Source organism: Entelurus aequoreus, linkage group LG05, assembly GCF_033978785.1.
Source record: "Entelurus aequoreus isolate RoL-2023_Sb linkage group LG05, RoL_Eaeq_v1.1, whole genome shotgun sequence".
In the NCBI taxonomy this organism is placed as follows: Eukaryota; Metazoa; Chordata; class Actinopteri; order Syngnathiformes; family Syngnathidae; genus Entelurus; species Entelurus aequoreus.
Window position 1 is genome coordinate 67,694,185 of NC_084735.1, and position 12,094 is coordinate 67,706,278.

Here is a 12,094-nt window from a genome sequence, read left to right on the forward strand (position 1 = left end):
ATTGGAGACGTTGATTTGAGCACAGTCTTACAGAGGTTAGCAGGTGTGCCTCACAGTAAGAAGGTCCTGGGTTTGAGCGTTCATGTTCTCCCTGTGACTGCGAGGGTTCCCTCCGAGTACTCCCGCTTTCTCCCAACTCCAAGACATGCACCTGGGGATAGGTTGATTGGCAACACTAAATGGGCCCTAGTGTGTGAATGTGAGTGTGAATGTTGTCTGTCTATCTGTGTTGGCCCTGTGATGAGGTAGCGACTTGACCCGAGTGCAGCTGGGATAGGCTGAAAATGGATGGATGGATGGAATTGAGATACAAATTTAGACTTAGACTTAGACTTCCTTAAAGGCCTACTGAAATGAGATTTTGTTATTTAAACAGGGATAGCAGATCCATTCTATGTGTTATACTTGATAATTTCGTGATTTTGCCATATTTTTGCTGAAAGGATTTAGTAGAGAACATCAACGATAAAGTTTGCAACCTTTGGTCGCTGATAAAAAAAGCCTTGCCTGTACCGGAAGTAGCGTGACGTCACAGGTTGTGGAGCTCCTCACATCTGCACATTGTTTTCAATCATGGACGCCAGCAGCGTGAGCAATTCGGACTGAGAAAGCGACGATTACCCCATTAATTTGAGCGAGGATGAAAGATTTGTGGATGAGGAAAGTGAAAGTGAAGCATTAGAGGGCAGTGGAAGCGATTCAGATAGGGAAGATGCTGTGAGAGGCAGGTGGGACCTGATATTCAGCTGGGAATGACTAAAACAGTAAATAAACATAAGACATATATATACTCTATTAGCCACAACACAACCAGGCTTATATTTAATATGCCACAAATTAATCCGCATAAGAAACACCTCCCCCTTCGTGTCCATATAACCCACCAATACAACTCAAACACCCGCACAACACACTCAATCCCACAGCCCAAAGTACCGTGAACTTCCGCAAAGTTCATACAGCACATATATTTCCCCAAAGTTACGTACGTGACATGCACATAGCGGCACGCACGTACGGGCAAGCGATCAAATGTTTGGAAGAAAGCTGCGTACTCACGGTAGCGCGTCTGCTATCCAACTCAAAGTCCTCCTGGTTGTGTTGCTGTAGCCAGCCGCTAATACACCGATCCCACCTACAGCTTTCTTCTTTGCTGTCTTCATTGTCCATTAAACAAATTGCAAAAGATTCACCAACACAGATGTCCAGAATATTGTGGAATTTTGTGATGAAAACAGACGCTGTTTGTATTGGGACACAATAGTGTCCCAATACTTCCGCACAATCCGTGACGTCACGCGCAAACGTCATCATACCGAGACGTTTTCAGCCGGATATTTCCCGGGAAATTTAAAATTGCACTTTATAAGTTAACCCAGCTGTATTGGCATGTGTTGCAATGTTAAGATTTCATCATTGATATATAAACTATCAGACTGCGTGGTCGGTAGTAGTGGGTTTCAGTAGGCCTTTAATTGTCATTCAAATTTTAACTTTACAGTACAGATCAATCAATCAATCAATCAATCAATGTTTATTTATATAGCCCTAAATCACAATAAGAATGGAATTGTGTTGCATTAGCTCATTGTAGTGCAGGATAAAACTGCAAAAAGGTGCAGAGTGTTTGCATTTACAAAAGAATGTGCAGATACAAATAAATAAATGATTCTACAGATAAATATATTGCACTTTTGCATATGCATCTACGTTTACGGATGTCTGTTATATTGTCTTTATGAGGGGAATTGAGGGGATTATAATGATGCGTTCAAGAGACTTATGGCCTGAGGGAAGAAGCTGTTACAGAACCTGGAGGTTCTGCTACGGAGGCTGCGGAACCTCTTTCCAGAGTCCAGCAGTGTAAACAGTTCTTGGTGGGGGTGGGAGGAGTATCTACTGATTTTCTGAGCCCTGGTCAGGCGGCGGCTTTTTGCGATCTCCCGGATAGGAAGAAGAGGAGTCCTGATGATGATGATCAAATGGTTTGAGTTGAGTGCACCGTCACAGAACCAATTAAGCTCGTAAGCAGATGCACATTTCCCCCCAAAACACTTGGTAAATTTGGGATTTCGCCTGTGCAGTGTCCACTGTAGCTTACTGTAACCAAGTCAGCAGAACATGCAGTACTGTGATTGCCCACAGGGGGCATTTGTTTTATTCAAACACATTTGTGTTATTATTGTTCTTCACAACTTGAAAACATTGTTCTGGAAGTTCAATGTCATTTCAATAGAAGAGAGAATTTGATGTGTAAATTGGCTCTCAAATAGTCCTTCATGCCTGGCTGCAGCGGTAGACGACCTGTGACATTCATTTACCGGAACTGAAAGCACACGTTTAAAATGAAACAAACAGTTTGCATTTTGGTTCAGCGCAGATGAATGCACGCTCGGTCACATTCAAAGCAGCAAAATAAAGCACCTTAACCACTAACCGCCTTCTTTCCAACACTCCCCTGAGAGCTGAGAGGGCTCAACTTGAGGATTCAATCTTGATTCCGCGCAGTTCAAAGTGACTTTAATGTTAATCCAGGCCTCCAATTAAAAGTGCCTCCTGTATTTCTGCAGCGTGGAGAAAGGCTGCAGCTGGCTGCATGCCCAGGCGAGCACGAAACATCTAAAGATAAGAAAATAACGAAATAAATAAGCCATCGATAGCAGTAGCGAGAGAGTGGAAGTGGCTTCCTCCATATGATGTGGGTCGTTGGTGCAGAAAATATAACTATTACTTGGTAGGGAAACATTAATGCAATGATGCTTTCATTTTGATGGTAGAGCAGTCTTGGTGTGCTCTGGCGGTATACACAGAAATACTGTGGCTGTGTGACTCCATTTGCGAGTCACCTTTGCCTGTCTGCGTACTTTAAATTGTAACGCACTGAAGAGCCCTCTGCAATCGCACATGTGCTAAAGCTAATCAGAAAGACAAAATGTAGTTTCCAGCGTTAAACGGATGAGTGACCCTACACTTTTCATGATTTATTAATAAGGTGTGCAACTGCTATACTCGCTAAGTCAATGTGACATCTTTTAACAGCTTCCTGTTGTAGTCGGGGCACCCGAATAACAGCGTACAGTACAATGGTGTTTTGTAACACAGTGACCGAGAACAAAAGGGGTTAAAAACGTGTTTCAATTATAGATGCAACGGCATTCCCTTGTCCTGATGTAAAGTCAACTACTCGAGTCATAGATTACACACACATCATTGACAAACTGAACAAATGCAACGCAAATAGCCTGGCAAAACAAGGGTATTTCCTTTGTTTGGGTTGAAATAAGCTATACAAATAAATGTTATAAAAATGAGTAGCTCTCAGACATTTTTTGTCATGATCCGTTGCCCGATATTTCCTTAGTTGTTTAGTTCTGTTTCAGCACCCTTGTTTGTTTTCTTTGTTGCCATGGGTGCTGATTTTTGTCACCTGCCTCTGATTAATGGTTGGGACGCTCACCTGCTCCTGGTCATTAATCAGAGAGTTATTTATTCCTGCCTCGCACCACACTCTGCCTGGCTGTCTTATTCGCAACACGCGACAGTTACGTTGGTGTTATTTTTTATTTGAGTTTAGAATTACTAGCTTCTTGCTCCATTTTTAGCTAGTCTGTTTGCTAAGCTTTGCTGTAGTTTCTCGTGCCATACGCACGTCTTCCTTTTTTCGTATTCTTGTCCTGCTTATTTTGAATAAATCATCCTTCTTACCTGCACACTGCTTCCGGACGTCCTTCTGCATCTTAGGGAAACGAGTACCGCAAAATCACGCGACCCCGACGTGACCATACTTATTTTGTAAAAGTAGTTCTTGGAAGAAAAAATATGGGACCATCTTTCGCTAAGGTATTCAGAAATGTCAAATAATACCAGAAAAAGTTATCAAATTAGTTGCTGGTCGTTTTTTTTAACATGATAATCCTGAGGGTCTGTATACTCTGTATACAACATTAACAAAGTTGCTAAATTGGCAACACTGATCCCTCCTGCTTCATCCTCTTATTCTCTGGCAGACCATGTGCTGATGTGGTGTGATTAAAAGCAGAGTTACAATGCCATCTACAGTGCAGAGTTGTAACGACAAGCTACATTCATGTGTTTATGAGCAAGGGTGAACAAGTAGCGCCGTTAATGTGTGGGAAACACTGGTCCACTATAATTCTAAAAAAAAAAGTCCTATTTGTTGAGATGTACAGTAAATTCCGAACTATAAGCCGCTACTTTTTTCCTACGCTACGTTTAGCGCTTTCAACCAAAAGTACAAGGGCCGTTCTGTCTTCTATACATCCATAGCATTTCTAATCATATCACTTTCTGTTCCTAAATCCGAGCAACATTTGTAAGTTTTACAATACAACTAAAACTTTTCGTACCTACCAAACCGTCCAAAATGTGATGTCTGTAGGAGTGTTTTCATGTATATTTGTATGCGCTATTGTAATGCAATGCTAACACGTTTACGAGTGTCTGTGTTAGTACTATCAACTTACAATGGCATTCTGTTTGTATGCTTCCAGTTTTGTAAATTCACCAAACATCACTGTGGACTTATTGAGTCTGTTAAGCTGATTTGGAGAGCAAGCATCCCCAGCTAGTGGTTGCATGACGATGACTTCTGTTTTGTTTGATCAGCCATTTTACTGCTGTGTTACAAGCACCGTTTGGAAACAATTAGAGTATGTAAATAAAGATTTACAAAATCTTTCTGTGTAAATAACTCATTTCACTACGTATGTGCGGCTTATAGTTTGCTGCTGCTAATTTATGGAAAAATATGTTTTTCTTCCAACATTTAGTGGGTGCGGCTTATCTCTCGGTGCACTCTATGGTCCGGAAAATACGGTAAATACACCGGAAACAATGATTTTAAAGGGCAACCTTCAAACACAAAATTACGAATCTGAAAAAGGTAAGGATTACTTACAACTTTCAATCTCTAGTGTGCAGTTCTGCTCATCCAGTGGGTACCTTCTGAGGTCCATCATGCAAGCTGCAGTGGTCGTGATTCTGAAAAATCATAAAAACAAACAAAACCAGTAAACATATACATAACTAAATATCTAACTCCTTTATTCTGCACTTCATCCAGCTATATAATCACTCCCCATACAGCAATAGATAATATTTGTCTATTACCTGACCACTTCTATGTTAGCTATCTCTCTTTGTTTATAATGTATATTTTCTTCAGGATCTACTCTCTATTTTATGCTGCCCTTTTTTTTGCTGCAGCTGTTACATATACCGTAATATTGTACATGGTAAGTAGGATTTGTTATATATTGTATATCTTATATAAAAATATAATATTATATATCCGTATAAATTATATACTGTATATATAATATGTAAATAAGACATATATGTTATATTTTATATTGCTACTATGGTACATTTTTAGCCAATGTATACCTTTTTGTTTTCACCCTCTTTTTGTGCCCTTGTGTTCATTATCCTTTCCATCCTTTGTAACTGAGCTATTGTGTGGAACAATTTCCCTTGTGGATCAATACCGTTTGTCTAAGTCTAAGTCTAATAAGTTTGATTTTGAGCAAAACAGATTTGCTCCCCTTGTTTTACCGTTTTAACCCTATTTTAAAGCATAGTCAGATGCAATTTAAAATACACTAAATTAAAATATTTCCGGTGGTCCTTTGGCGACTGAGTGATTAGTATTAGACAGATGTCAAATCTCCCTGTTATTTTGATGACAAAAAAAGAAAAGACAATTGTTGTAGGGCCAACTGAAACCTGCTTTAAACTGCAGGTCTTAGGGAGTTAGGTTTATCACTCTGTGGATAAGAGAAAAAGGATCAATAAATCTAAAGAGATAGCTATCTTCATTTCAAGGTAGATGGCCTCTTAGAGATTGATACAGATTGACACTCAGCTTCAGGGAAAGTGGACAGTGAGACAAAAGGGTGATCCCTGCAGCTCAACTGTCTTGACTCCCTAAGATAGGATCTGCTTGATGGATGAAGTCATGAACCAACATTGTAATAATACTCCACCCATATCATACTATGTGTATGACTGTTGCTATGGTCGCCATCACGTCACTGCGGAACAAAGACCCCCATATAGGTGGACGAAGTCATGATGATGACAAGCGCCAACCATGAGTCAGTCGATAAGCTTGTGTTGTCCACCGGGCTTTGTAAGGGGAACATAAGGATGCAGCTGTGAGTAATAGCCTTCCATTCTTTTCCTGGCTCGGCTCTTGTGTGCAAACTTGACTCCCGCTGCGTTGCATGGTGGGTAATCGTGTAGGCACACCTGACAACACAGATAAATGTTTGCCAGTGGAGAAGCTCATTCGGAGTCCAAGTGCAGAGATAATCACCTTGTGAGTTTCTCTGCCGACAGCCGGACTCCTTCTTCCAGGATTGAGAATTGTCATTTAATCTAGAAATTATGTGAAATCCAGCACTGGTGGAAAACTACCATACTCTACTGTTTGCTTCCATCCATCCATTATTTACCGCTTGTCCCTCTTGGGGTCGCGGTGGAGCCTATCCCACTTTCCAATGGAAATTAGGGATTTGTGTCGTTTACATTTTAGCCATGGGGTCTGCAATGCGTGGCTTTCGAGCAGCAAGTGGCTCTTTGGCATCACCACCCTGGAGCTTTTTTTAAAAAAATATGAAAATGTAAAAAAAAGATGAGGTAAACAATGATAATTTTGTTTTAATATGGTTTCTGTAGGAGGACAAACATGACACAAACCTTCCTAATTGTTAGAAATCCCACTGTTTATATTAAACATGCTTCACTAATGATATTATTTGGTGCGCGCCATTTTTTCCTGATTTCGGAAGTCCTTGAACGCACCGTAGTTTGTTTACATCTACAACTTTCCTTGATGCTGCCACAGAAAGACGTGTTTTATGCCACTTCTTCTTTGTCTCTATTTTTCCATCCAACTTGTTATGCTGTGCATGAACCCACAAAGGTGAGCTTTGTTGTTGTTATTGACTTGTGTGGAGTGCTAATCAGACATATTTGGTCACTGCATGACTGCAAGCTAATCGATGCTAACATGCTATTTATGATAGCATATGATACATAATGCATCAGCATGCCTTGTATTTTAGGTATATTTTAAGTCATTTTATTTGTAGTTTTCGTTTCCTTCAACTTGAACACACATATTTACTTTTGGCCTTTCTAAGCCAGTCATTTCCAGGAGTTATCTCACCCTCCGAAAAGCCTCCGTTTTAGTAATAGTTTCCAATGTTGTAAAAATGTGTAGAATTAATATTGCATTTCAACGTTTCACCGGCTTCCTCCCACCTCCAAAGACATGCACCTGGGGATAGGTTGATTGGCAACACTAAATTGGCCTTAGTGTGTGAATGTTGTCTGTCTATCTGTGTTGACCCAGTGATGAGGTGGTGACTTGTCCAGGGTGTACCCCGCCTACTGCCCGAATGCAGCTGGGATAGGCTCCAGCACCCCCGCGACCCCAAAAGGGACAAGTGGTAGAATTTGGATGGATGGATGGATGTCAACGAAGATTTGCATTAGGCTGCGGCACATAATCATTTTGATAGTAGTCTAATATAGCTAATATAGACACTTACATCATGTGTTGCCTTCATTTTAACACTTATATAAGGCTTTACATTTTTTGCGGCTCCAGACAGTTTTTTTTTTTTTGTATTTTTGGTCCAATATGGCTCTTTCAACATTTTGGGTTGCCGACCCCTGTTTTAGCCAATGCTAGCAGCAGTGCACTTTTTTTAAAATGACACCGGTGCTTAAACTGTCCCCAGACAATACTTAAAAATGGAAAAATGTCATGTTTGTAAAACAAACAATGTTTTTTAATTATTTAAAGAACTTTCTGGCATTAAAGTTGAACAGACAGCTAATTGAAATACATTATTTATAACAATTAGATGATAAATAAGTGATACATTTAACAAAAATAAATACAACACCCAACAAATTGTTCTAATTATTGCAGAACATAAAAAAAATACAAAACACGACCAGTTTGTACTGTAATGTTGATGCTCAAATTTTCGGAGGTTGGTGAATGCACGTTGCTCACCGTAAATACTATTGGTGCATAATGAGGACGTGCTGAGTTGTGGTGGTGGCTACATATGGTGGCCACAGACATACAGGATATATTAAACACTTCACAGATTGGGCAGATCATACATGAAGCTTCCCGCCATCTTGTAACAGTCATTGGTCAGGACTTTAGCAGCAATATCCTATCACTGCGTATAACTTACGCAAATTTATATTTTTTTTAAATATTTTTGACATGAATCATATCATGCAACGTTATGGATTTTATTTTATTTCGAACTTGCATACAGTAACAAAATGGTACCTCACATATTATTTATTCACTTAACTGCTCTAAAGAAAGACCGTCACCATTTATCCATCTATCCATTTCTCTCGGGGTCGCGGAGGAGGCTGGAGCCTATCCCAGCTGCACTTGGGGAGGGAAGTTTAATTAAATTAATTTAATTTCCTCTCCATTACTGCTACTGTAAGTGTGCTACACCCATCCATCCGTTTTTGTACATTGATAACAATAAATCAATACTATGATTCTTGACAGCCATGAGTGATTAGGTTATAAAACACATCGCTGTCACATTGACTTGTACTGGTTGACAGGGCAGTAATGACTGCCGTAAGATGGCAGCAGCGCTGACGCAGCACAGCAGTGGACGAATTAGATCGGTTTTACAATGTGTTTTATGGCAATTCCAACTTTGACCACAGTGTCAGTTGCTATGTAGAACAGCACTTTCCATCATTTTCAGCAGACTGCATTGCAAAATGATTAACCCCCCCCCACCTTCCTCTCACGCGAGATCCACCCAGGAATGGGACCATGTGAATCCCTTCCCTACTGTACATTACTTACAAGACATTTGTTGCCCAAAAACACATTCAAGCAATGGTTTAAACTACACAAAAAAGTAGAGATGTCCAATAATATTGGACTGCCGATATTATCGGCCAATAAATGCTTTAAAATGTAATATCGGAAATTATCGGTACCGGTTTCAAAAAGTAAAATTTTAGACTTTTTAAAACGCCGCTGTGTACACGGACGTAGGGAGAAGTACAGAGCGCCAATAAACCTTAAAGGCACTGCCTTTGCGTGCCGTCCCAGTTACATAATATCTTCCGCTTTTCACACATACAAGTGAATGCAATGCATACTTGCTCAACAGCCATACAGGTCACACTGAGGTTGACCGTATAAACAACTTTAACACTGTTACAAATATGCGCCACACTGTGAACCCACACCAAACAAGAATGACCTGTTGTTTGCTATATTTTTGCAAAGACTTTCAAAATGTACACTTAATTCCTACTATACTTATCATCACCAAGTTTTGAGCAAATCAATGACTTGCAGTTTAGTAAGACATTTAAAAAAAACATTTATTCATGAAATTCCAATATTTCAAATATTACGGTATTGTATTAAGCATTTTTTTTAATGCAAGGAAATAACCTGTGATTAATCACAGTTCAAGAGTGTAATTAATCTGATTAAAAGATGAATCACTTTACAGCCCTAGTTAAAATATATAAACTAAATTAATAAAGACTAAGTTTCTTAACTAAACTATTAGTTCAGTTCAGTTTCAGTTTATTTCGAACATGCATACGATAAAATGTAATGCATTACATATTTCCAGTTGTTTCATTAAAGCACATCCACAAAGGAGTAGGAAGAAGCTGATCTTATTTAATCCTACCCCTTTTCATACCATGGCAATTGTATCACATGTCCTTGTTCTCTGTAACAGAAGAGTGATAATATATAATAATATACCATAGTAAATAAAGAAAAATTTAAATACATAAATAATCTTTATCTAAAATAAGGGGTTCAAGATAATTCATCATAATTATTGTTCTGTGTACTTTGTGAACAAATGTAGTTTGAACAGTCTCTTAAACTGAATCATTTTGGTGCTTTGTTTGATTTTTTTAGTTAATCCATCAATTGACTCAATTTCACAAACGGATGAAAAGTGCAGATGAAAATTCAGCTTCACCACTTTAGTCATATTTTTTTGCACTTAAAAAACTTCCCAATGACTTTAGCTCCAGAATTATTCTGTTTGATAGTGTCACTACTGCCACAATTAGTGAAAAAGTGTATTACAACCGAGTAGCGCTGCGGCCCATATGGACCACAGCTAAGAAAAACATTTTTTTGGCGGCCCTCTAGGGGACGCTTGCAGCCCAACAACGGACCGCTGCCCTATAGTGAACAAACACTTGGCTACATGATTCCTTATACTGTAATTTGAATAAACAAATACTCTTTGAATCAGTAGTGTAGATCAACTGTTTGGATTCTGTATCAAGCCATACATTTACACTTGTATCACTGTGCTGTATAAAATACATCCATCCCTGTCAAGTGTAAAGTATACCGGTATAAGTGCAATTGCCTAGTGTACCAATACTATTGTATGGTATTGTTGTCCGTCCCAAAAAACCCACTCGCAGACAACAAGCTATTGTATTTTTGTATTACACACCTTAGGCTTGGTAAATAAAGGCTGTTTGGACGTGACAGGGCTGGGTGGGTTTTTCGTTCCTCGTCTCCCGTCTTTATCAGCATTTCTACCTTCCGCCTGGATTTGCGACTGGTGATGAAGTGTGTAACCAAGGAGTAAATTGCTCCTTGTGTTCTGGCAAATCTCTGATGTTGGTGTAGAGATGGAAGTCAGCGGCGTGTAACTGAGGGCCTTTGGCAGCGTCTTTGGGAAGACGAGCCAGGTGAGGTAAAGGTTATCATCGTGTCAATATGACACAGCAGCTTTGCATTGATGGTGTTCGCTAAAATGTTTACCTCCGGCAAGTTTATGAGTGAGTGAGTGAGTAGTTTAGCAAAGCAACTCAACAAGTTATGGCCAGTTTTTAATGCAACTTTTAGGAATTGTCCAAAATGAGATAAGGAACAACTGACTACATTTTGGGCCTTATCCGGATAATTTCTGCTGCGTAACCTTACATTCACGCCTCCGTGTCTTTGTGTATGCTAATGGTCTAGTAGAGACAAAAAAGGTCTCACTCGTTTTTTTTTACTACTATCGATAACTCAAAATGTTATGGCCACATTTTGAATAAACTTTCTGGACATGTCAGAAATTGGATAAGGCATCACCGTCTGAATTGAGGACTTTTTTACTAACGGGAGGTAGGGCCAGGCAGAGGTCTGCATTTTCCGAGTGCTTTTCTAGTTTGCTTATGTTCTAGTTTTTCTTGTGGTATATGTTTACATTCACAGTGGTACTGAAACTTAGGAGTGTTTTGAGATAAGAGCTCTCTGTCGGCTAATTGTTGTGCTTTACGTTGCAAACAAAAAATTAGTTACAAGAATGGCCATTAGTTGGACATTATTTTGATTTACTACCATAGGAAGGAACAAAGTTAGTGGGAAGGACAGTGCTGAGAAAAAGAAGCAGTTGACATTTATTGAATAAAAGAACATTTAAAAAATCACATATCACAGTTAGTCTGCACAGTAGACTAACTGTGATAAAGCAGAATAAGTATAACGCCAGACAAGAATGTTAAAATCATATCTAAAAGGCGATCATGATTAACTGCATTTAATTTAGATAATGAGTCATATATTAGAACAGTGGTTCTTAACCTGGGTTCGATCGAACCCTAGGGGTTCGGTGAGTCGGGCTCAGGGGTTCGGCGTAGGTCAAAACACAGCCCGACTCATCGTGTAAATAAAAACTTCTCCCTATCGGCGTATTACGGATACGGCAACAGCAGAAGTCACACTGATTTGCAGGTGTGTAATTTGTTGTGAGTTTATGCGCTGTGTTGGTTTTGTTCTTTGAACAAGGTGATGTTCATGCACGGTTCATTTTGTGCACCAGTAAAAAAACATGGTAACACCTTAGTATGGGGAACATATTCACCATTAATTAGTTGCTTATTAACATGCAAATTAGTAACATATTGGCTCTTAACTAGTCATTATTAAATACTTATTAATGCCTTATTCGGCATGGCCTTATTATAACCCTAACCCTCTAACCCTGGCCCTAACCCTCTAACCCTAACCTTAACTAAATAA

At 39.3% G+C, this 12,094-nt stretch overlaps 1 protein-coding gene and 1 long non-coding RNA gene across 5 annotated transcripts in view; one reads left to right on the top strand and one right to left on the bottom strand.

Annotated features, from left to right (window-relative positions):
• LOC133650935 (gamma-aminobutyric acid receptor subunit beta-2-like) overlaps window positions 1–12,094 on the bottom strand; it is a 108,922-nt gene that overhangs the window by 20,592 nt on the left and 76,236 nt on the right. For all 3 annotated transcript variants that reach the window (XM_062048721.1, XM_062048723.1, XM_062048720.1), the window contains one exon: window positions 4,919–5,001. In XM_062048721.1, the coding sequence (XP_061904705.1) occupies window positions 4,919–5,001 (83 nt within the window). The remainder of the gene's footprint in view (window positions 1–4,918; window positions 5,002–12,094) is intronic.
• The window catches only part of LOC133650936 (uncharacterized), a 116,876-nt gene that overhangs the window by 18,118 nt on the left and 86,664 nt on the right, over window positions 1–12,094 (top strand). The window lies entirely within an intron of this gene.